Genomic DNA, 27,243 nt, shown 5'->3' with positions numbered 1-27,243 from the left:
TTACAGGTGCGTTTTGAATAGTTAACTGGTGCGTGGTAAATTTTGATTCATGGGGAATACATTTTGTGTATAGAATAAAATATACATCGTTAGGAACTAAAGCTTCTTTATACATGTCAAATGTATACTTTATACTCGTCAAAAGAAGTCGATGTTGGTAAAAAAATTCAATCAGCGAAAGAATACAAGCTGTTAAATTTTGAATGACGTTACACGATGTAAGATAAAATTTGTAGTATGAAAAGACCACGTAGTTAAATTAAGACCAAGACCATCAGCGCGGAAATCTGTGCTCGAAGCCGAGGTGACCCGGTTCCCAGTGCATGTTTTATTTATCGAATTCATCGGTGGCCGATGCAACGCGCCGCGAAACAGCGGCAATGTGCCGCGCCACGTCACGACGAAGACTGAGAAAGGTGGTACGTACGCGGTGTGATTTATGGGTGCAACACCTGACGGCATTTTGTTCGCTTTTGCATCAGCGTTGTTACGTTGGCAGCCAGTTCCGCCCTTTTTTACCCCCCTCGCGCTCCATTAGTAATGCCTCGGTCATTACGAGCCCCAGTCGATTTCCCGTGGCTAATAAATCCCGATGAAATTTCCATCCTCGCCCTTCTTTCTTTTCTCTCTTTCCTAGGGGAGCTCGTCCGTCTAAGTCTCTTTTTCGAAGAAAAGACCAACCCCTCGCGACCAAACCATCGGAACAACGGCAACCGACATAATATCCTGACAGATTGAAATTCAACGCATTGTGGCCATTTTATTATCGATATTTATTATAATCGGTAGATAGTAATTTTGTTATATGAAATATTTCGAAATCGCTTGTTGTTTCGTTTAAAAGTAAGTAAAAGCAGATTTTAATTTAACATCGAAATATGATATATTTAAGAAAAAGCTACCGCCTTTAGAAATAGTTAAAACAAAAAGGAGTGGATTATATTGCAAGATTATTAATGAAAAAGCGATAAAAATCTAAAAACCCCTGACTGTGAAATACAAAACGCCAGATATCTCCATAACGTGTTAAAAGGGTAACATACGGTTGGTTGCGATAGCTACGACATAATCTATGCGAAGTCATCTTGAGTTTGTAAAAAAGCAGATCGCAGACTTCCTGCTTGGAAGTCGGTCTGTTTTCGAAGTAAATCAACCCTTGATTCTTACGATAAATTCAAGAGGGATGAGAAATGAAAGAAACCACGAGTAATTTAATCGTGTAATTACAATTTGTACGGACGCCACTTTTAATCCCCGTTCCTCGGACAAACACCGTTATCGAAGCCCAAATAAAGAATCTGGCCGTGGATAGAAAGTCGTCGTCAAATATTTAATCCTAGCGCCGCGCCAGTATTCCGCGATCAATATTATCCTGAGACACGATTGCCGCGAGAATTTCTCACTTTATTTCAACTTTTCGCCTCGCGATCGGCGAGAACAAATTCCTCTCCTTGGTCAGTGGAAAATTTTCGAATATACGACCTTTGGCCGAGGATTGGTTTTCAAAGGTAATAGGTCTTTCCCTTTTCACACAATTACACGAGGAATAGCTACGATAATCAGGAAAGAGTTCGTTAACTGTAACGAAATTATACGACAACGCAATATACCTGGTGAATATAGATAAAATAATCTACATATTATTCTGACAAGGTTCAAAAAAATGTATCACGATATTTCATAAAAGCTTACTACACAAATCAGAGGCGCGTGGAGGAATTTCCATAACTTGAAAAAGATATTTCAATCTTTTTGTACTTCGTGAAATTATATTATAAAATTTATATCAGCGAAAGAAAAAATATGTAATGGGAAAAGAAATATTAAGCAAATTTTTGGAATTTCTCTTCGCAATGGCAATGCTAAAAAGCAAAACTCAACAATATCAATCGATTGGAGAAAGAAATTGTAAAGGCGACCAAAAATAAAATAGACCTAACAGGGCTGTCTTCGATTAACTTCGGTTCCGCGTGATAATTAAGAGAACCTCGAAATAAACGTCATCCATAAAATCGTCACGCTCGCAGTCATAATTGTTTCAACGATCCTTATGATGTGTATTCACCGATCGCAACAAATATTCCTTTTGTTGAGAAATTGCTCGATGATCCACGGTAAACGACGGATTTTAAAGGATCTCGAGATTCTCGTGCACGATACGAGGAAGCTTCCATTTGGATTTCACGAGGTTTATCTTTTCAACGAATCAATGGCAACACCAAAACCAGACAAAGAGAAATCCACGGCATTCAACTCTGCGACAATCCTATAATAGAACCGTTGCCCGATCCCCTATATCGCGTCGTTAAAATAATTCACGACTCGACCGACTAATCCCTATTTCGCGTGGTCGCAGGCAGAACACATAGTTCGTTGAGCAGGATAAACGCCTTGAATCGACGCATTTCAATTTAATATCGGATTAAGCCGACAATCATGTTTTTCATACGTTCCTTGTTTCTCAATCTAACAATGTTGTACGATCAGTTCTAGTATGTATCACGATAATTTCCTGCATGAAATTGTTCAGAGTGGTTAGTTGGTTTAATACTGGGGCTACTATAGATATTGTAGACACATTAATAATTAGAATTAATATGTCGATTATAAATCCATTTCTCGGTACCTATAATGCTGTATATTAATAAACGATACTTCTTTCTGTGTTATAAAACTTTACACATGAGTTTGAATATATATTATTATTATATTATATATATTATATAATATTATATTATATTATATATATATTATTATGAAATCTTTTTCCACAATTTCGTGATTTTTAATTCACATGCTTAATACACGTAATTTCAAATTGTACTATATGTATATTCCACATGTATGATATATATTATTAATTAATACATGTTTAACATATATTATTACTTAAAACCGCATTTGGTTTATTTAATAATTTGCAACCGCAAAAGATTGTTGCTCGACTTATCGTCTCTTTGCGCCATAAAGAGTTCCGATTAAACTCGAAAATTGTACGTAAAAATCCTTGGACATGGTGTTCATTATGGTTGCATACCGATAACCATAACGCCTGACGAAGCCCGGAAGCTACGATAAATTATTATAAAAGCGTAGCGAAGCGTAGGAAAAGGCGATCACGTGCATCCTTCCGCACGCAGAACCGACATGACGGACGCTCAATGGACCCGGAAATTGATTTTATTCGTCTCGGTTGGTGGACACGACGCGCGAGACAGCGTCAAACAGTCCCGCCGCCGCGCTCGAAATATCAATTTTCACAACAAATATGTCCATAACTTTGCCCGAATAAATCTGAGAATGAGAACGCGTGCGCGCGAGAACGATGCTTAGAAGCCCTCAGCGATACAGAGAGAAGCGCACGCTATGATTTATCGCACGGCTAAGTAAATTCAAGACCTGTTGTGCAGCCAACTGGTCAACGATGTTTCCTTTCGTTGACGTGGCAATCTGCCAAAAATTTCTTCTCTTTTCTGGTACGGTCATTTTTATTCGATATATCGATCGCGCTTTGTAGTACGAGACATACGGTACTGTATAAAGGTCTTAGACCTAACAAATAGAAATGTTGCGGTGGAATATAAGAACGTAAAAACGTGAGACGTTTTATTTCAATTCCATTGTCATTTCTAAAAAAAATAATTGTCCAAGAATGGGTCATTTCTTAACCAGCTAACAAATAGCTCGAAGACAAAAAGTTTTGTCAACCAATTTTTTTCCTCGGCAATTTTCTAACTCATTTTCTGTATATTCGAAGCATTTCTAAAAAAAAAAGTCATAAATCAAGGATTCACTAATAAAACTTTGCACGGTGTTGTATTTTCAGAAGTAGCTGCTTATTTCGTCGAACGAAGCACAGTTCGAGTGTTTTCTCGATAAATATTTTCGAAATGATTACTTTTAATTTCGTTGGAGTACACTCGACCCTCATCGCGGAAACTTGTTAAAAATACTTTTAACTTGTCAAGATACTCATTAACCGGCGACGGCCTGCACTGTTCTACTTATAGAATAGGATCCTCCAACGGATCCTATTTCTACTTGAGAAATCAATCTTAATACTCATCTGCCATTGCGTAACTGCAACTTATTACCCTCTTGTTCACCAACGAAGAACACCAAACGAGGCACCGTCATCGCAACGCTTTCAATTACGAGACAAACGACTCTTTTGTGTTTTCCCTTATATTTCAATGGAAGGAAGCGACGCGTAGGATGCAACCACGCGCCTCTATCATCCGAACACCTCACGATCGCAATAAATCAACGTGCAACCTAATTAACCGACGGCCCAGCCCATAATGGGGGTTTCATTACCAGCGAGCACGCTAATTACGTGAATCCACGACTGACACCAGGTGAACATAAGTTTACGTGACCGTTTCACGGCCCACGATTTCGCGTTACTGTCTTTGATTGCTGATCGTTCCGTTGAATTCTCCAATTAGCCTGTCCGTCCAGAGTGACGTTCGTTCTACCATCGGGCTGTCTCACACGAACCGAAAACTTCGTTTAGTAATACATCGAGAAGCTTAGCATCTGATCTGTCGAATCGAGACGATTAATCTCAAACGCGATGCAATTTTGATAAAAGTACCAACAATGATATCGTGGAATATTATAAAAATGTAGGAGAGATAAATTATATTTACCCTCGCTAGTTTAGGATTAAAAGCAATCTAGCCAGGTGTTCATTTATCTTTATTAATTTTTAATTCCGTGACGTCTAACAGAGCCTGGTTAAAAAGCGACCCAGTTAAAAGTGTTAAAAATCCTATGGAAATAATCATATTACCGCCAGCTACTCCTCAACGTTCCTCGGCCGGAAATCGCGTCGAATCGATCACCGCAGCGGAATTAGCGAACAACGTAAATCTTCACGGTGACCCGATCAATTTCGCGGCATAAACCGATAAACTCGAAATGTTTCGAGCGCGTCGCGCGCGGAATATTCAATGGGGGCCGCTGTATAAAATTGCCGGTGCTTTATCAAATTTTTTTTTTGTCTGCACCATGTTCCTCCGTTTACAGGTTATATCCGCCCGTTCTTTTATCACCAGAGTGCCAGTGCACTGGCGTGATTCTGTCCGCGTGACTTGCTGACGCGATACGACAACGGCGACAAATGGAACAAGTTGCATGAAGAAAGTTAAGGGCGAGACGGAAGCGTTGTCTATTTTAGAAACGAAAAGGGAATGGCAAATGATTCGCTATTCGATTTTCAAGAGGGGGGTGAGTAATAAACAAACGTCGCGAGATTGGAAAATAATACACGACTAGAAAGCATTTTCATGAAACGTGCTTCGACGATTAATATGATAAAACGAGGACTCCGATACGCGAACGGTAATTGTTCGATCGTTTTTGGCTACGAGCGAGTTGTGATTACGTTGATTGTAAAACACGGTGTAATGCCATCCCCGTAATTACGCAGCCTTTATTTTCTGATCTGGAAAACAACCGAACGTCACCACGGAATTTACTCGTAATTGCGTATTCCACGTTGTGGTAATCGGCAGGTTTCATTTTCTTTCCAATCCGGCGAGGAATTGGTGGATAGCATATAACACAATTGAATCGTATCAACCCTTGCCCGGAGGATGGTGGCTGTCAAAAGCGTTGAACATTTATAGTAACAAGGCACAGAACCGAATTAATATACTTTTCATATCTCAATATAATAATAAAATTAGATCTTTTATCGATGAGGCTTAGGAAAGATAAACTTGAAGTATCCGAATCAAAATTAATCTAGCGTCCTGCTTTTGAGAATTAACCCTAGAACAACTGAGAGGGAAGTTTATCTCGAGTCCGCCAGTTAGAAATTATAGAAAGTTCATTAGTCCTCTGATTCCGACAATTTCCAAAAAATTATTTAATATTCAGCAATTTAGCAAAGATATAAAGACACGAGAATCGAAATGAAGGACACGAGCTCAAACTCTAGCGGACTATTGCTTTCAACACAGTTAGATAATTCGACTATAGACAAAGGGGCTGATTTTTCGAGCAGATACTACCGAGTCTCGAGGAATGAATATTTAATTAAACGTTCAGGATGTTGTCTCGCGAAAGGGAGAGCAGAAGATCTTTGAATGGTTCGAGGGTGGAACGACGGACTTCCGCCGGAGAATTCGAATGCACGCGGAAGATGAGCGAACCCTGATACCCGATGATTTGATCGTTAAGAAACTTTTGAAAAGTTGCAGCTCCTTGAGAACACGCCGCCAGTTACTCTTGCACGGTTAAAGAACGGCGGGACCTTCTGTTTTCGACTGACTGGTTGAAAAGAAAAGTTTACCTTGTCCGTGATTAAAGGGAAGAAAACTTATCTCTTGATCTACGCACCTGGCTAGCTATCTTAGAGAGCATCCGAGAGAACTTGGCGCAACGATAATGAGATTTCGAATCAGAACGAAGAATCTCCTCTATCTACCCCATTGATTTCTTCCTTTAGCTAAGAGGGTAATGCAGGTACAGTATACGCGCTTGAAATTATTCGGATAGAACTCGAAGAAGAAACGGACCGAGAGATAGACGAATCTTCTTACATGGCACGTAGAAATTATTAAAAAATTAGAGGAAATAATAAAAGAACGGTATAATTATAGGAAAGCTTTGCATGAAAAGTCCAGATGCTGTTATTAAGAGATAAAGAGGCTACGCGAAAATTGAATTTTCCTTCAAATTTATAGCGATACACTATGCAGTGATATAGGTAAAAAAAGAACATATAAATTACAACATATAAATTAATATACAACATATAAATTAACACATAAATTTAATTTAAACGTAAATTAGATTAAACGTAAGTGGTCCAAGACTCTCAGATAGCACTGTGTTAGTTCCGTTACGAAACAATATCGAAAGCGGAACATAAGATAACAAAAGTGACTTATGATGATAGGAGATTGTTATATTCTGTGTTTACGTTCTCGGTTCGTTTGACCCCATTTTCAAATTAATCAATTTCAAACCAAACGATAATAATACATCATAACAGAACTACTTATGCTCAGAACAGGGTGAATAGTAAATTTAACATGTACGACCAACAATAAGTACGTATGACATGAAAGTTGTTAATACGCAGTTCGCCAGAAAGGAGGCATTTTAATGACACCAGATCCGGCACGGAACTTTCTGTATTCACTCTGAGTATTCGTTCTAGGCGTCAGACAAGATTACCGGGAATGTTACCGCGTTCAACTAGCTCTTTGATACATTAACTGGCGTCGCGATGATGATGTAACATCGCCTCTTAAATTAACGCTTGCTCGAAATACAAGGTGTAATGGCTCGAGGTGCTGAGTTCCATAATTTGTCGCGTTCAGACATAGAGAACGAACAAACACATCGTATTTACGCTGATCGATCCGATTTCGAAACATTATGCCACATGGGAATTGCGTTGTCAATTATTGTCGACGGGCTAAACACTTATTTGCATGATGAAGCGATTCTACGAGAGATAATCGTTGGGAGATATAGAAAGCTTCGAAACTTCTGATGAATACGTTATTTAGACTGGCTAGAAAGATGACAGAAGGGAAAGGTTTACGTTACAATTTTGAGCGAGGAAGAAAAATCGAATATAGTAGTCTTCGGGAACGACTTAATTCCAATTTCGAGTTGCGAAAGCTTTCCGAATTACGCGGAAAACTCAGTGTAACAGCAATATTTATTACCGTGTAAAAGTTTCCAGAGGTTGTTTCTAAACAGGCAACAGCTCACCTCTTGAGATAACCGGAAGCGGTTACGTTTTCGTAACGTGCAGACGTTGCTCGCGTTTGCGCGTAATCCATTCGCATTAAATTTTGCGCGTAAAAACGCGAAACCGTAAGAACGCAACTGGCGCTCTTTATGGTTTAATTACATTCTTTCCTCGCCGCATACTTTATCTCCATAAACATTCTTACCCCGTAAAGGATAGTAGATACTTAAAAACCTTGCTATTACGAGACCAAATGAAAATTGTTTCTCGGTCACGCCCAACCCAAATAGTAAGATAATAATACTAATTGAGGAGGTGGATAAATGATAAAATTTTCTTCTAAGAGTGAGATACATAAACTCCATATTTGTTCAGATGATTTTGTTTTAGGTTTCCACAGTTTCGCGATTATATATTAGTATTTTGAATCGATTACAGATGTTTACATGAAAATTTAATTTTATCCAGGATTTCAACGGCCACATTGAAATCTTCTTTGCAAGATTGTCTGATCAATATGAAGGAAGAAATATCAAGCGAATCCTTTCAACTGCCTTTTATAAATACGATATTAGAGACAGAATTCAATAACGTACATTAAAAGCGAGAAGGACAATTGGAAATGAAATGTTGAGTAAAATACCACGTCGATTCTTAATGTGTTAATCACTACAAACAATGGAACAAAGGAAGCACAATAAAACGCGACAAACAATGAAGTGAAAGTAGGATGAAAATTGCTATAAAATCTGATCAATGAAGAATAGTTTCCGAGTCGACGACAACAGAAGGGGAACAAATTAACTTTTCCAATCATAATTTACACGAGCCTGAACAGGGCTAGATTAATGCGCAGCATTAAATCAATTGTGCTAATGCGGCCCGTTGCATAAATACGCAAAGCTCGTTAAAAACAAAAATTAATGCCCTCCGGTAGTCTCGCGGCGGTCACGGCACGAACTGCGATATTTCCGCGTTTCACGGGCCCGCGATCGTTAAGTACGCCCGGCTAACAAAATTATCGCCGGCACCCGGCCGCCGTCGAAATCGAAATTAACATCAAAGAGAGGCTCCATATGCCGTTGGCCCCTATTTATCGATCGAATCACTTAGCCAATGCAAAAATCGACCGACAGTTTCAGGCAACTTTGGCGATCATCCACACTCGATTAGCTGTTAATCGACTATCAGTAGGTTGAGCTCTTTTCCATGAGGTACGAGAGAAAAATAGATATATAAAATATACACAAGGTATTTTAGTTTCTCTAGTTTTAGCTGACAGCACGAAGAAATTAAATTCATTACTTCAGAAAAGCGATTTTCATTCTATTCCATCTTAATCAATCAATCACTCAAATCAGTTCACCACGTGTACCAATATTTTTCTGTGAAAGTTTCTCGATCTCTGACATGGGACCAAGAGCTACAGGAAACCAATATTTCGTATTTTTATTATGACCTCTTAACGAAACTCTAAGTTTGCCAGAAAGAAACTACTAGGACACCTTGTATATCATACTGGTATTTCCACACGATTACTCAATGTTAAACAGACTTTTTTTTTAGATTGTAAATAACTCAAGGTGTAATTTCAAGTTTTAGTTTAGGAGCAAAGAATATCTGTTAAAGAATTCGGTTCGGACAGGTATAAATCTAAGCGATCACGATTCACGTCGGTGAAAAAGCATAAATTTTAAGAAAGAGATATCCAATTACCAGAACGATGCGTTTCATTGTGCGAAAAAACCGCCGCAACAAAATAACAGTCGGTGAAAGTAACGAGAAACGTCGATTTAACTGGTCCCGTCCCGATCCCGGTCAATTGAACCGTTTCTATTTTCGATGCATGGAACAGCTTGAAACGATCCGCTCGCTGTTCCCCGTAAATTGTCATCCGCGATTGTTCGTTCCTCCTACGTAAATCTATTACCCGCAACGCGGAGCCTTCGCGCCAGCCAGGTGCATCGTGATGTCTATCCCATAAAGTCCCATAAAATGAAACCAAGTTTGATCAACGTTATGGAACTCGATTTATCGTCCCTATACTCTGTTCGCTTGCAATTCCTATGTTCCACGGCGATAGAACTATCTACTAGTTGATTTTTCTCGTGATTGTGCGATGATACGATAACAATTTTAAGAATTTCTTAATTTTAGAATTAACAATCCTTGTAAATTTGAAATAACAAAACTGATCGATGAAATTGATTTAAAAATTGCATCGAATTTTGAAAAAATTAATTTGCTTTTTGACACATTTCACGTGTGTCAATTTAACAGTTTATTTATCTATCCCACTATTTCTAATAATTTTATTTCAAGCGTTGAGATCAGGGCTTGCGTATCATCCTATACAATGTCCTCTCCGACATTTCTGTAAGAAACAACAACTATATTAAGACTCACCAGAAGACAGCTTAGACCTCTGTAACAGCCAAGTCTGTAACGCGAGACGTTCCCTGTGCCTGCAGAAGAACTCCGGCCTGATCCCATGCCTCTTGAGGAACTCGTCGCACTTTCTGAATGCGGCCAAAGCCTTGGCCGCCTCGACCTCGTCGATGTCCGCGAGAACATTCGGGCAGGAGCTTCGTCTCGATGACGAGGAACGCTCCTCGTAAGTCTCGTCGGGCAAGAGCATCCCCATTCCCGCGGGATAGGATCTCCAGGACCACCAGCACCGCTCGACGATTCCCTCGTCTTCCTTTCGACAGCTGTCGTCGGTGTTCACGCCGCTCTGGCAACTTCCAGCTCGCGGCACTCGTCCAAAGCACATATTAATCCCGGCCCTTTGCCTCAGAAAACCGTTTCTAATTGGCCAGGAAACGAGTCTCAAGTTGCTTCACGCAAAAGCTGCTTCTTTTTCTTTTATTCTCTCCGTCTTTCTTGGCCGCTTTTCTTGCGATGTTCGCGGCCGAACAGTTAATTTTCCGCGGCGCGAGTGACGGCCTGCTTCGTCGATCTCACCCCTAGAGCAGAGGGGCGACACGGCCTTAATGAGATTTCATCTCGATTAATAGGATTTCATCGCGGAAGCAGTCGGTCGCCCGAAGCGCGACCTCTTTCACGCGTACCACTGTTGTTGCAGGCATATTGCTTGGCAGATATTTTTTTCCACTTGGCAAGGAAGGTGGCTTCAACGGCGCCTTCGTTCTCGATTTCTCCCAGGTCGCTAATTGAATCGAACACCCGGCGAATCGGTTTATTGGCTACGAAAGCATCCACACCTTCTCCCTTGGATGATAGTCAAGCCTCAAAGATTTCCTCCAGGAGTTGTTCGACTCAGCTTGGTACGTGGCTCGAATTCGAACACATCCGTTTCGTAATCTCCGTGAAATCGATCGTCCACACACCGGTAGATCGGCATCGATCCGGATCACGTCGCAAGCGTTGATACTCGGCTTTCACCCGATTCGACATTTTGCGTCTCAGCTTTGCCCGCTCTGTTCCATGCTTTCGCTGTTGATCGCGTCCAGAACCGACTTTCCAACGGTGTTTCCACGGTACAGGGAGATCGCTTACGTTTCACACACTTCCGCGCCATCGTTCTTCCAGACGAGACGACAGGTCCTCTGGGTGTCCTGGAAAAGGAAGGACGTCGCTTGTGAGCCACAGGTTTAACATCAGAATCTGATGTTTCTCTATGTCTATCGACCCTTTGTCCTTTTTTTTTTTTTTTTTAGTTACAAGAAATCATCGTTTGTAATAACTAAACTGTGAGTGTTTATGAATTTTTGATATATACAAATTTGGGAATGCACAGAATGTACGTAGTATGCAGAAATGTATTAAACATTTAAAATATTCGTTAGAGTGTTTAGCGAGGTAAACGAATCTCTTTTATGTTTTCGTTTCTTTAGTTATCACCAATTTGAATTCTACGCGATTCAATTTAAAAAATGCTACAAATTTTGATTGGATGACATTCCGACTCGGATACGCGCCTCTTTTTCCCAGCTGCTGAAAGCTTTTTTTGTTTTCATCGGTGCAACGATAAAAAGTGTCGTTTCGGTTAATAATAGAACTTTGAATTCCCAGCGTGGAAATTGATACATTTCCTCGTTTATGAGACACGAATAAAACAACGGTATGCTAAGAGTTATAGCGGATATTCATGGGATTATGGGAGACAGCAGTACGATTTAATAGCGCGACCATTTCCATTTTAGAGGGTTGGCCAACAATAAACATATTAACGGTCCCGTTACCACCGTTACAGTAACAATACACGTTTTCATTCAACCCCGACGCGTTGACGTATTTTCCAGCATTTGCTCAGTTTTTACACGCCGCGCAATATTCCTTTCACGTTCAATTTCGTCGCAACTGTTAAACCCTTTTTGTACATTTAAAAGGACGCTCATCGATAAAGCATTTTTTTTCTTGTTTTATGATCTTGTTTAGTTAACTCGGTGGATTCTGCCAACGATGATGAGCTTGCGCGAAAGGTAAGTTCGCCAAACTTGTTTCGTCGTTTCCAAGAAAGATTAGCCAACATCGCCATACAGAGAGAATGTAAGACGAACCTAGAACATTAATTAACGAAAACACGCCGTCGATTCGACTGAAAAAGTCTCGCGACAAGCCGATCGGTAGCGTTGACGGTCCTACAACACGCGAACACGCCGTAGCCCTTGGTTAATCCTGCTTAATCGTCAACACACATTATTGTCGTTTATGGAATCTTCTTCGATATCTTAAGAATCGTACACAATAACAGGGATATGTCACCGAAAGTTCTACATTACTTTTTTACCGTATAGCAACATTAAAGTAAGTCGATTTAAAATTAAAAATATTTGCTAGAAAAGATAATTCTAAACAAATTATTATTTTATTATTCCCAGTAATATTTTCCAACACAAAAATTAATTTTAAACCGTCCAGTTTATAATTTCTTAACGTTCAACGAATCGAGCTACTTTCGTGTCGCCCTGTATTAGGAAAGTAACGCAAAATATTTCATCTCTAATTTATTTATTAACCACCGACCTGAAAATTACAGGCTGATTTAGTAACCTATCGTTTCGTACAAATCATTCCTTTTCTATTATTCAAAGATCATCGATAACGTCCAATTAGGCGTACTAAATGCCACTCTCGATTGCCTGATCGTCTCAATCGTCATGTAGGGAAATACCGTTACCTCGATGTTAATCCAGGAGCTGTGGTTCGTTATCGTGCGGAAAACATTCATCAGAAAGTCCCATAGGAGCCGTGATACGTTCGATCGCCGTGTGGACGTCGCTTTAAACCGCGATGCATAAACATCGCGATGAATAAGAGGGAAGGTACGGTGACTCGACACGTGCCACCCACGGTGAATTACAGTATTCGTGGATCCACTCGACGATCCGGGGACCACCGGTAGTTCAATACACGAATAAAGATTGAGATTGGAATCTCCGACACCAGGAAACCGTTCGTTTCATCGAATCGATGCCTTCCTTTGCCTATCTCCCACGAAATCTAACCGGCCAATCGACCGAATCGTCGTAGATCGTCCGAGAAGACCCGACCACGGCCACGGGATCGATTTTTCGTTTGGTAAATTACTTTGGTAAATTATCGTGCGTTGTGAAACAGCAAAAATCTCGTACATAAAATTCGTGTATGCATAGATAACAAGTGTGAAAAATATCATCATAATTCAATGAATTTCCTAGAACATGAAGGGACCAGCGGAAAATGGTACAAACGTCTTGCTTTTTCCAAAACCAGGCAAATACAGGATGACACGTAAGTCTCAGATTTATATGGAAGAAATATGCTACAAGTGTTTTTACTTACGTGTACGTGTATAGTACCGTGTTTTAATATTCGAAGACATAACTTTCAACTCTTCGTGTGAATTTGAATAATACTTAGCAATTTGTACTTCTAAAGAAATTTAAGAAAAGATCGAAATTAGAAGAGATTAAGAAAGAAGAAAAGATGATTTAATAAAAAATTTAAGAAAAGATCGACAAATCTTATTTTTCCCTTTTAACAATTGCAAAAATAACTTCGGACTGTTAACGATCGAGGCACACCTTGTGCTCGTGTTGTGCTCGCTGCTCTTCCGTTCGTACATCCGAGTCTCTGACCTCGCCTCTCCTCCACGTCGAAAAGCAGAGCCCGGGGCGACAGCGCGGGAACCTCACGGCCGCCTGATAAATTTACGTCCAATGAGTTTAAAGCGTATTAGTGCGAGATAAATTTCGTCCTTTGCCTTACAAGTCCCGCGGGCGACGAGAGCCAAGATCGACTAGCAGCTAGTTATACTTCCCTCGTGATCCATATTTTCCCTGCCTTGCGATTATTGCGAATCAAAAGGATTCTCTCTGGCAGTAGTGCGCCGCGAAATTCTCCAAATTTTTCACGTGTCGACACGCCTCGAAAGATAAAACAGAGATAAAATCTCAACGACTATCAGAAAATTTTGGGAAAGATAAAACAGAGATAAAATTTCAACGTCTATCAGAAAATTTTCGGAAATACCGCTCTTTGATTTAAAATCCGTGGCTACAAAAAGTATCTCTACATACAATGAAGTTTAATGTTTCATCGGATTCTACATTTCGTTCTCATAGTATCAAATTCTGTAAGAAATGTAATATACTTGAATGTGATTAATTAACATATATGTAATAAACGTAAAAAAATTGAAGATAGATAAAGGCCTCTTTGTTCTCCACTGCCATTTTCCTTTATCCTCAAAAGACAAATTATTCTGAAATTTAAGAAACTATCAGCGTTATACAAGTGCTTTGATACATTTAGAATAAATAGAAATGTAGCGAACCTAATACCCGAAAAAACCAATATTAGATCCAATATTAGAGTGAATAAAAGTCAAAGATAAAAACTACTCTCTATTATTGCGAAAATTTGCAAATACCAATATCCGGTCCTAATTTTAAACGGCAACTTTAGCGCTGAAGGCGAGGCAAGGTCTCGATTCTCGTAAATCGATACCGGCGCGGCAGTAAAGAGCGAACGAAAGCGCTGGCCACGCGAAAGTTAGTTTAACCGCTCGCCCCCTCTCCCGGAGATTTACCTTAGAACGTAAAGCGCTCGCGATAATTTTATTTCGTCGGCCGTGTAAGCCGTTCAGCGTGTGTCTGAGTGTGCGTGTAAACCGCGCGTGTATCGCGCCGGTCCGGGCATATAATATGCAACGCGGACACCATGCATCCTGCTCTGCACCCTCGTGTCTGCGAGTCGTGGGAGAGATAGATGCACACAGAGAAGAGAAGAAAACGAAACGGCGGAGGGACGGGAGAAAATGAGCATGTAGAACAACGTGTAAAGCCCGAAAGCTACGGAAATTAAGGAGGGCGAAGGATATTTTCGAGTAGATCCTTCCGATAAAGAAGCGAGAAAGAAAAAGCCAACAACTTGTGTAAGAGTAACGGAATAATCTGACGTGTAGTCTGGGGAATGGTAAAAAAACCGGAAGGTGAAAAGAAACGGGAGACAGAGGGAGGAGAATGGACATCGTCGTGGAAAGTGGCAGGAAAAACGAGCGATACGAGAGAGCATAAATAACTACCTGCGAGGACGAAACAACGAGAAGAACGGGACGATGTGGTTGGCGGAGGAGGAGAAGGGATTAAGATAGCGAAACAAAGGGAAACGAGAGAGAGGTATTCTCTCGTGTCTAAAAGTGGTAAAAGATGGTTGAAGAGAAGAGGAAGAGAAAACGAAACAGGCATCGTAGTGTTGGCGGAAGGGTGGGAACCAACCCGTGGATGGGGGAGAGTTAACAGCGTGTATTTAAGAACGTTCGCGTTACACTCCAGCTTTTAACCGGAGAGACCATTCGTATAGCGCGTTTAAGAAACGCGAACGCATACGTTCTGCGTACGAGCGAGGGCGAGCCTGTGATTAGGGCCCCAGTTGGCCCCTCGGGGCCTTATAACCGCCCACTACACCGGTACTAAGGAAGAAAAGAAACAGGCGAACGAGAGATAGAGGCAACACGAGTTTCAGACATCTTCGCGGGACCGCGTGGGAACGTATCGGCTCGTCTATCATCTTAACCTCCCTCGCGTTGCGTTTTCTCCCTCTGGGAGTATAGGAATGCAGCCAACCCTACGTCCCTGCCGCCTACCGAGTACACAGGGTGATTATAAAGTACTTATCGCACGTGTAGATCGTGTTACCAGGGCCATTCGATCGGATTTACCCGATTACGTTCCTCTTTCGACCAGACGCTCATGTTCATCCTCATCGTCGACCTCTTATCCAACCGGATCGAATGGAATTGTAATTTTAACCCTCCATCCGAAAACGGATTTTTCCGCGCCATACGCGCGCAAATCCCAAATGCGTGTTGGATGTCGAGCACAACCACGTACTTCCGGATTACATAATATTGGAGAGCGTATAAATTACCCTGTCACGTGGGTATTCAACATCGTTCATAAATATTAGGATAATCGAAGTAAATTAAAAAAGGGGATTACCAATGAGAATTTTGAATTCGTGGAAAGTAAGGATATAAAATACATAATAAAAGTTTGAGAGAAACTGTCCGCGAGAATTACGGAATAATAAATTAGTAATTGCTGGATGGTTCTATAGATGTTTCAAACTAAATCTTGTTGAGGAAAATTAGAACGATAATTTTTAAATTATTAAATTTCAAATTCAAGTTTAGGTTAAAATTCAAGTTTAGTTATAATATTCATGAACCATGTAACAGTAGACACGATGAGAAAAGTAGTAATACGAAAACAGAGATTAATTAAAACTTCAATTAAATACATAATTGATGAGATTAAGATCCCAGTACTAAACACAGTATGATTTCTTTATAGTATAAAGATTCAAATGAAATAATAATTCTCGACAATTGTACTAAATCCCTATTAATCATTCTGATTTATCTAATTTTTTCATAACACGCTAATATTTATAAACAGGGATTATACATTGTACATTTTCATCATTTAAATTATTTATCGTTAGCCTGGATTGAATCCAACACGGAAACAAATGAATTTTCTGCAACCGATTAGTTTCTTGATATATTTACAGTGTAATGTATATTTTACTTTTAAACGTTGGCGAATCGATGCCGGACACCGTGGAATTTTCGAAGGTAGTCGAATGTAACGCGCGAAACTCATCAATCAATTTTCCCGCGGCGACCATCGGCCCCTCGTAAATTATACAGAATCGCTGATGCACCTTAATCAGCTCGATAACGCGTCGAACGAGCAGAAATCAATTTCGCCGGTCTACTTTTAGCGTCACCGGTTCTGTTCGCGAGCCCCTGATGGCCAGAGCAATTTTACTCGCGTTCACTCGCGGGCACGCATTAAAAACTTCCACTTAGTGAACTCGTTACGCGAACCAGCCACGGCCTGGCAATTTCGTAACGGTGATACCGAAAGAAGGGAAAGTCCTAGATGGAATAAAACGTTATCTCGCCCCGGCTGCCGTTTTCCCACGCTTATAAACCTATTAAATTAAAACGATACCCAAATTTATTGAACAATCTGACATGGCACATATTTCTATCATCGAACATTTTTATTTTTAATTTCAGCGAGTTTTCAGGGTTTCGAAAGATTTTACAGATTTTCGAAGATTCGACGAATTTTTAAAGATTCCGTTCATGGTTTCAGCGATATTTGAAAGGCTAATGTTTCCAATATTTGAAAAGATGCTTGAACTCACACAGCTGTTGGTCGAAACGAGGCAAAACGCAGGTCTTGGCCCGTACACGCTCAACGTGAGAGGCCACGGAACAAAATGTAGCTGTGTACGTATATAATCAAGCAAAAGAAGAGAAAAAAGAGGAAGTTTGGAAGAGGGAGGAAAGGATCGGTGCGTGAGGCGGGCAGCAAAGTGCCGGGTCGTGTGTTGTACACACTCGGCGTCGATGATGACGTGCTGATGTTACGCTGCTATTACTTAGCATCCCCCAGGCGGTCAGCGGCAGTGTAGGTCACGGAAAGGTTTTCGAAACGCCTCGACTGGAACCAGAGAAACAGAGCTTGGTACCGTGAGAAACGCACTTTGGCATCGTACATGAGAAATACACGAAGAAAATAGTCCTGTTAACTCTAAATTATTTCTATTTTGAATTTTAACAAATCTTGTGCATAACACATTGTACACGGTATACGTGATACTTGTTTATTCTTATGCTATATTGTACTGTAGAAAATTCTACTGAATTATTTACGAAGCTTTGTCTATATAGATGAAGAAAGATGTCACGTACAAATATGCGTTATGTAGTATTCAACGTGTTCATAAATCACTGTACTATCAACTATTATCTCGAAACCAAAAATAACGTTGAAAATAAAGATATAGTAAAGAAGTGACGAAATGTGTGAGTGAAAATTAGACCGAAGGTCTCGATAAAAAACATGTTAAACTTACTCTATCTGGCAAAAGAAATTTTTAAAGATTGTACATTGCACTCTTTTGAATATTCTGCGTTAGATGTTTCAAAGAATCGAATTTCTCGAAATTTCGATTCCATTGAACGTCCGGTTGTAAGAAGAAGCGGCGATATCAAACGAATTCTCATTCGGTTCCTGACGCTCGTAGCCTTAGGATCGGCCCAGTTCCCAACGAAAGAATCTCACGGACATGGGTGGAGTGGGCGGCTCGATTAGTCGAGCCAATAGTCCGTGGGATTAAAAGCTTACAGGCGACGAGCAATTTGTATTCCGTTCGCGGGGTCATCGCCGCGACACGGCTGCCCTTCGAAGAATCTTGGCGCCGCCGTCTGGCGCACACACCAGTCCAAGGACACCCGTTAGATCGCGAACGTGCATCTCTTCCGCGGCCACGGGACCTCTGGAGCTGCCTTGCCGGAACAGGGATTCAACGGATGGCAAAAAAGCTTAATTAAAATTCCAGTCTTGCTAAGTCTGCTCGCGGAAAACGTCGACGAGGCCAAAGAGGGAAAAACGCGTAAAAGAGAGGGAGAAAAGCTCGGTGGCTAGCCCTGCTGTAACAGCGACGCGCGGTGACGTCTCGAGAAAACGCGGAAATAAATAAGCCGCGGCGCACTTGGAATATTTCAAAGGCCACCCTGTTCCCGACGTGCTTGCCAGGCGAGCTTTATTCGGCGAGAACGCAGCGTCTCGTTCGAGAGCTTTTTACCCCGTGCCACCCCCACATCCACCAACCCTTAGCGCTAGCCCTCTTTCATTAAGTACACGCGATTCAAACGTGCGTAAACGAGGCTACGCTCTCAAGCCAAGCGGAGACGTTCTTTAATTTTCGATGTCGAACGGTGTCGGCACTGCCAGCTTCTCGCTTTGTCCCTCTACTCGCTTGAACGACACGAGCACGAGCTCTTAGAGACGTCTTTGCGTTAATAAACGCGTGTATTCGTCGCGCGAAATGCATTCGCTGTTTTGTTCTGCCCGTTTCGTTCTATGCCAAGAGAAACGCGTAATCCCGTGTAATGAATGGAGATGGAAGATGTTCAGTCTGCAGACGAAGAAGAATAATTCTATGGAATCGTGCGCGATGTAATTTGTGAAACAGAGAATCAAGGAAGAAGTGAAAATCCTTGATGATTCTAGAATGCTTCGTGGAAAAGGAAGAAGGAAAAGATTAGGTGAAACGTTCATTTTCTGAAATCGCATACAACGCAAGAGGAGTTAATGGACGAAAAGTATCGTAAAATAATATTTTCTAGGATTCTAGAATCCCTCGTAGAAAGGAAACAGTGGAAAGAATGGAGGAAAAGTTAATAGCCCAACGACGTAAGTTAGCTCGATGATTGTCAGACAACGGGCAACGAGCCGTGAGATGAGCCTCGTACGAGGACTCTGTGCAGGATGTTCGTATAAGATGACACGTCGATTGAGATTTCGTCTACGGCCCGGATGAACGGCCATTCTCCGCAACAGGTGTCACCGTGGCCAGCGGACCGTTAAAAAATAGAAAACCGCTGACCAGACAGGAGACTTTCCATCGATGCCTGAAAAATCCCCGAAGCCCAATCGGCCAGAAAATATTTTAAGCCGCGGAATCGCGCGTCCCTCGATAGAACCGCAGTCGAGATCGATAGCACTGTCCACGGAAATGAATACCGGACGGATCGAGGTTGGATCCAGCGAAAAATCGCGCAACGAGCCACGTTCCCGCGATCATATTTTACGTAGAGAACGCAAACGCGCTCCGACTGACCAACATCTGGAGGATTTAAAAAACGCACGTAAATTTGCGACAAAACTACGCATGCTGGATCTAATTTTTGCGAAAGATCCAGACACGGACCTCGTACAGTTTCGTTATGCGAAAATTATTGCCCGCAACTTGGCATCAGTTTGTTTCTAGCTCTGCTACTATTATTATTCGGACTTTTAGCCGGATTTCATATATCAAACGTAAATTTGAGAAATGGACTCGGAGAAAAAATGAACATCAGCCGTAGAAGGAGAGATCATCAAGCTCCCTCTTCCATTTTTGGATCGGAGACTCGATGCGAACCCGTGTCGCGTGAGAGAAGAGGTCCAATCCGTCTCTTACGACCACGCATCCCGTCTTCACTCCGAGGAACCAAGTCGAAGAAAACGACGAACCATCGCCATCCAACATTGGACTCGATGCACGCAGACAGCAGAGTCTCCACGAGTCCACGAAGCGCGAATAATTATTATCGGACGGTCGGTAAATTTCGTAGGTCGGCTACCCGCCGCGAAAACCTGAACCAAAGCCAATATGGCTGCCCTGGCCTGGCGAATTTTTCGATATATCTCCCGTGTGGCATGCTTTGTGCCTCTCGCAACCGTGACCTCTCGACCTGCGTTCACTCGGTACACGATGTACCATATAATTAGAGGGTCAGACCAGTGGTGAGGTCCCTCCCTCCAAACTCGACGCTCCCACATCGACGCTGAAAACATCACCAGCTCGCGAAACAGCCTTGGCCTTCCACTGGAAACCGAGCAAGAGAGGGAAAAGAAGATGGAACGAGACAGGTAACGCACGAAAGATCGGCGGCCGGAGATCTTTTATCGTTAATTTATCCATCGAAGATTTCACTTAATTCTTTAATGAGCGAGTACCAGGACGCGCGCGCCAGAGTGTGCACGCACGCATCCCACGAGAAAAAGAAAATATCGGAGGAGGCATTATTGTTCCGGCGTACGGTCTTGTAGCAAGTATTATAACCGTGCGCTTTAATTCGTTGGAGGCTAATTTCACCTCAGCAACGCGATAATAAATTACGATCAAGTCCCGGAGAACTGGCGGATGGGTTCCAACGATAACCGAAGCGTTCGCGAATTTAACTCCGCGACTCTCCTGCGTCTGACGTTTATGACGAACGTTCTGTCAGTGGCTTCGCCGTGGCAAAGTCAAGGGGGATGTTTATAAATAATTCAAGAGTTTAGACACGCGAGTAGAAGGGATTAATCAAAGCGACGATAAAGATTCTCGCATTCGTCGTCTATGTTCGTTATCAGAACTAGGATCTACAAGCTGCTACATCCACCGAAAATCGAATGTTCTTTACGGAACTATGGAATTCCTTTGAAAAATCAATGAGACTTGTAAAAATCTCTTCTTTTCAAACGCTAATAGCCTCTGTCAAATAGTACAACCGAAGATCATGTCCTAACACGGTGACGATAAGTATCAATTTCTGTGAACTGATCGAATCCCAAATTTAATCGAAGCCACGTTCGTTCTCTCAGACTTTCTAGTTTCTTATCATCGAAGCGATCTCGGCGAGCGCTCACCTATGATTCAACACCATATTTTTCAAACCTGTGACCGCTGACCTGTGACCAGTGACAACCGTAAAAAGTCGAGACACGTATACAGAGGGACACACGCGACGACGTCGTGTGGCGCGATTCTAGACTAATTAAATCTCGATGTTTCACGGTGTCAGCCAGTCGCACTGGACGATCACGATCTGTCGACCGATAAGCCACGAGCAGAAGGGATTAAGGAAACGCGCTTGACTCGGTGTCCCCTTCGAGGAAACAGCTTCGATAACTAGAAGGCCCGCTTTCCTGCCCGCCAACTGACATACTGATCCTGTCCACCGTACTTGCTCGACGTTAAATTAAAGAACGATGGATTCAAAGCGTATCGAATCTCAATAAACGAAAATAAACCAGTAAATATAATTTCTAATTTTTCGTATTGAAAATAAACACAAAATTTAAAAGTACAAAAGAAAAGTACAAAAATACAGAGAATCTATGTATCGCGCGTAGATTTATACGCGCGTATTTAGCGAATAAAAATCTATATTACATTACATTACATTTCTATATTACAATGCCGCGATTCAAGCCCTAGAAATCGTGAACTATTCAAGTACCAGACGAAACCTAAATTCCAAAGCTTTCTATTTATTCCGCGTGAATAGGAAATTCAGTTTAGTTTCTATCATTCCATTAGTATTCAATTTAGCTTCCACGTTCCTACACTGCGATCGCTGAAATCAAACCCGAAAATCTCGAAGCCTTAGAAATCGCGAACTATTCAAAAATCTACGAAAACTGAATTCCAAAGGCCCGGTGCCCGCAAAACCGTAGTTTATCCTGGATATTGAAATCGAGAATCATTCACTTGGAGAATCGAGGACGATCAACGATCGAGGGAACAAGCAGCCTGTGCTACCGCCTTTGCAAACGCGCGGCCTTAAAACGACGATGCCACGATAACGATACGTATGGGCTCCGGCTAGCTTAAACGTCTACCTATCCCGCTCCCAGGCCGAGAGGATACGTGTACGAGCGCATCCTGGTACACGGAACGATGGCTAGCAGCCGCTAGCACCGACTCGGAGAAAAAGGATAGAAGGAAATGAAGGAGAAAGAGAAGACGCGGCCACGGTGCCTATTTACCAGCCCCATATTTACACGCGTACACCAACAGAGAAGCCCGTACGTACTCACGGCCCTCTCTTTACCGGCTAATCTCTCATCTTAGATCGCGTCCGACCGGCGCACGAACCTTAGACTCTCGCTCGCAATTATCGCAACGCCGATATTCGGCTTCAAAGGATATCGGGGAAAGGACGAGCACGGAGAATGTCGAAGATCCTCTTTCTATGGAATGAGAAACGTCCTAAGCGTCCAACTACACGCTGTACTGAAAGAGATTCAAACCGATCGTACCCACGACGTACGTAGCAATTGAACATCCAAGACGAAAGGCTGAATCGGTGATTGGGAATTCCGAATGAGAATACAACGTGTTATTCCGTTTTAGGTCGTTAGAAGTCCCGAAAGGATTATAGGCTTTAATCACCGAGCGATCGTTAAGTTTGGTCGATTAAGGCATCTCTTGGCTGTCACCCATCGAAGATAGGAGACGTCTCGTTTTTCGACCGGACACCGATGCTCGACATCTTAATGGAGTTTCACAAGTTTTTCTTGTACGAAAGACGCACGCTGCACGGAAGTGAAAGAGAGGCAGAAGAGGCGATACTTCTCGGCGGCTGTGTAGTAAAAAATAACGAGGACGGGGAAGCCGGAGCCCGGAGAAAAGGGCAGAGAGAATTATCGGTGTAATTTGTACCGCTTCCTCCGCGAGAGGCCGAACCGTAAAGTAACTTCGACCGTTTGGAACGTGACGTATCGCGGCGGGAAGTTTCAAGGAGCGCGGGAACCGTTGATAAACTTGTGTTTGGATGATCGTCGAACAAATGGGAAACGGGTGGCATTGGAGAACGGTAGAGATCCCGGGCTGGCAAGAGGCGCCGCTTAAAGTCAAGAACGTGCAACCGACTATCCAGCAACCGACGTCGCTTATTTATCTCTACGGTGGATCTGTGACGAGGGTTGCTTCGAAACAGCTCTTTTCCCCAAAATTAATCGAACTACCGTGTTTCTCTTCTATTTCAACTTCTATAAAGAAATAGTTAAAACGTTCTTCGTTCGACCCATGTGAAAGTCAATCCCCAGAAACCGACATTTCGAAATCCTAATGATTCTTGATTGTCGATTACTCTCTTCTCTTTCTTGATTGACAACGATGACACGAATTCCGTCATACGACGTTCCTGCTGCATCATTCGTTTCGAAAGAGCGATGTACCTTAACCAACGTATCAAGAACAGACTCGCCTAAAAGAGTCGAGAAATTATCGCATGTATATCCATCCAATTATGTCTAATTGCCCTAGAACAACGTCTAACCATGTTCACCAATAGCAGGGTTAACGAGTCGCGCGTAAATTTCAATTCTGACCCCGTCTTCAGCCACATTTTACCATCCTCGATTCCCCTCGGAAGTACAGTAAGCCATGGCTTTAAAACCGACAACCCCCACGGTGGGTCGTGTGATGCATACACACACGCGTGCGTGCACAGTGCACGTGCACCATCGTCGTCGCGCTCGTAACCCCCCTTCCTTCACCAACCCCTCCCCGTGTTACGTACTCGCTAATCTACCATCTTAGATCCTTAACTGCATTTGCATTCGAAACACGACGATGTAACGCCGACAATTACGAGACACCAGAATTACCGCGCCGCAATTGTAGTAATTATCACTGCCGTGTGCCCCGCAGCGTCGTGAGATCGAGGGGGTGGGCCGGCAATGATTTGTCCGTTTTCGGCAACCGGACATTTGCATGCCGACCCGTTTCCTTCGCCGTTCGTTGGCCCCGTAAGCTCTTCACTCCCACGCTGATAAAACCTCGCGGAATGCGATACCGATTCATTTCCAAGAGATTAAACAAAATGTGCAGCACGCGAGGAAAAGACGACAAGTCTACTTATACTTAATTTTTTTATTGAAGCTCGATCTCGTTCGAACACGAAAGTATAAAAAACTTTACTTATCACGTTTTCTCTCTGTAGACTTTCATTGGATTATAACCGCCTCTTATACGAAGGCCATAGTTAGAATTAGATTACAGGTGTTTACCATTTTTACCTGCATACGTGGCAATTGTAAATATGCAAAAATGTACAAAGTCTCAAAATCGAAATACATTTTGCGTTTTATTCGGAGGACAAGATATAGTTGAATTAAAGTTCCACCGCTTTATCAATGTCGGGAAAATGCGAATTTAGAGCGAACCGACGTGAGAAGGGGAGCACCGGATTTCGGCAGTCGCGAATCGAACGAGTCAGACGTCGATATGCGTAGGCCGCGAATGTAAATTAACATATTTCGCGTGTTTCACATTTCGAGCCATTCGCACTACATTTTTTATTTGTCTTTCTTCCCGATTATCGCGTTAATGTTATTTCGAAACTATTCATGGTAATTCGTCAAAGATGTTTTATATCATTCTTTGTTTCTTTAGTTTTTATTATTATTCTTTATTTTATTTATTACAGTATTTATTATTATTTATCCGTATTAGAATACAACATATTAGATATAGAATTTATTTATTATAGTATTCATTATTATTTATCCGTATCAGAACATCCGTATTTTTAATTAGGAGATTTAAGAAGAACGATGGATAAGGACACCCTGTATGGTGTTGCAATGCGAACGCCCGTGCCGGTCTATGGGGCACGAAAGGACAAGGTTAACATAGAAAGGGGTGGTCATGCCTATTGTATTGTAATACTGTTTAAACTCGGCCAGGTAATAGGGCGTGCTTACAAGTATTTAGAATGTAACGGGTGTCCTGATCGCAGTTGACCAGCCGCCAGAGTTCCACGCAGTCTCCTACAAGCGTAATCTGCCGTGAATCTCCCGTCGTTTCTCCTGCAAGAGAGCATGCCTATACCGAATAAAGAAGCGGCCGGTAACAAAGTAGAGAAGCAACGGGGACTGGATAGTAGCCGCGTGATCGCATCCTATTATACATATTGTTGTACGATCGCAACTATACCGGGTGAGATCGTTAGAACTTGTTAATTCAATAGAGAATTTACGCGAGGAAAGCGGAGAATGGAAAGATTTTGATCGTACGTTAAATTCAACACAGAGATAATCTAGTAAGCGTAGAATGCTTTGTTCTAGCACTTTGCTAAACGAAGAACGTTTTAAGATCAAGACAGAAACATCGTTGAAATGAAATTCAGCAAATCGTGATAACTTCAGCTTATTTACCTCTACCTTTCGCTTTGATTGCTTTAATACAAGTTCCATACGATGACTAGGGAATCATCGCCAGCTCTAGTGTTGAAAGGTCGAATGAGAACGATCAAAATCCACTTGAAATTCTTACGATCGAAAGTCAATTTAAATAGCAATCTCGAGCATTGAAATTACGTTGGAAGATAACGAGCCATCCGATAACATTCATTCCAGCTACGCAACACCATAAATTGTGGCCGTGTCTCCAAATTACCGGAACGTCTAAAACGCGCGTTTACTTTCTCAGATTGCTCAATTTCGCGGAAACCTTTCATTAGCGGCGCGAGCGCGCCGGCCATCCTTCAAGCTGCTTCGCTTAATGCCCGTCAAGATATGACAGTTCCACGTCAAAATTAATCCCGTGACCCCGATTACATATTCCCCGGGCGAGGCTATCAGAGTCCGCCTGCGAGTCGCGTATTCCTTCCCGACGAGGAAGTAATTTCTTTTGTTCATGTACCGGGTGCCCCGCGGATGAGGAACGGCCCCACAGATCTTTCGTAACGAACCGAAAGGCCTTTATGGTTTTTCACGCGGCGAATTCCCTGCCCCGGTCGTAAAGATAAAGCGTTAAGTGCGGTTATTAAGATGTGCCATAGTTCCATTATGAATTCCCCGCGTACCGCCACGCTCGTGTCCTCTTCACGGTCCCGTTCTTGTCCTCCTCCTACACTCCCGGCTTAAACTTTTCCCCGGTTACAACGACTGACTCGGGAAAAAAAAAGGATCCTCCTTACAAATTACCGCGCCATCGCGAAACGAAACGGTTCTCGCGTTCAACGAACGAGGATTCGAATCAATATCGTGGTAGAGGCAAAGACAAGATAACTCGAGGGTACGATAGTGGTGATTAACAGGGAACATCATGAATTTCAAATCACGATGATTCATGACGGAGGAACCGACACCGTTACTCTGCGCCATGATCCCCCGACGATTTGCGAACAGGAAGAACTATAACCAAGGATCACGATGGAACTTCATATTCTACTGCAGTTCCTTGATTATCCAATTAGTGTTACGTATGAAATATTTCGTTTTTGCGACTATAAGGATATGTGTAATAAATGGTAAATTGTTCTTGGCTGTCCAAATGATCATGAAATACATAGACGATTACATAGCGTTCGTGTCACGGAATTCTTCCCATCCCCTACTTCTGCAGTTAGACAATTCATACGATTTGAATGCCATCGAGAAGGTTTTAAGTCTGCTAAAAGTGTAATACTTCTCTGTATTTATCTCTTGATCACCGCGTTATTTGTTTCCAAGAAATATATATTCAAGATATTCGAGGACATGAAAGAAAACGGGAGAGAGAAATATATGTTATTAACCCTCTATAATAATCGAATTTTATCTCTTAAGAGAGAAGAACGTCTAATTACCTATAATTTTGTATTCGGATTTAAAAGTTAAAAACTAATCATTTCTATAAGCAATACTAATCGCAAATACAATGGTACAGTGATACGCTAACGAAATGGAAATTTA

At 42.0% G+C, this 27,243-nt stretch overlaps 1 protein-coding gene across 5 annotated transcripts in view; it reads right to left on the bottom strand.

The window, feature by feature from the left end:
* LOC126867028 (unconventional myosin-IXb) overlaps window positions 1-27,243 on the bottom strand; it is a 91,598-nt gene that overhangs the window by 48,954 nt on the left and 15,401 nt on the right. For all 5 annotated transcript variants that reach the window (XM_050621114.1, XM_050621113.1, XM_050621117.1 and 2 more), the window contains one exon: window positions 10,124-11,295. In XM_050621114.1, coding sequence (XP_050477071.1) covers window positions 10,124-10,490 — 367 coding nt within the window. In that variant the 5' untranslated portion in view covers window positions 10,491-11,295. The remainder of the gene's footprint in view (window positions 1-10,123; window positions 11,296-27,243) is intronic.

Source organism: Bombus huntii, chromosome 6 (assembly GCF_024542735.1).
Source record: "Bombus huntii isolate Logan2020A chromosome 6, iyBomHunt1.1, whole genome shotgun sequence".
NCBI lineage: Eukaryota > Metazoa > Arthropoda > Insecta > Hymenoptera > Apidae > Bombus > Bombus huntii.
The sequence above is the reverse complement of the archived record's forward strand: the minus strand, read 5'-3'. Positions and strand labels throughout refer to the sequence as shown.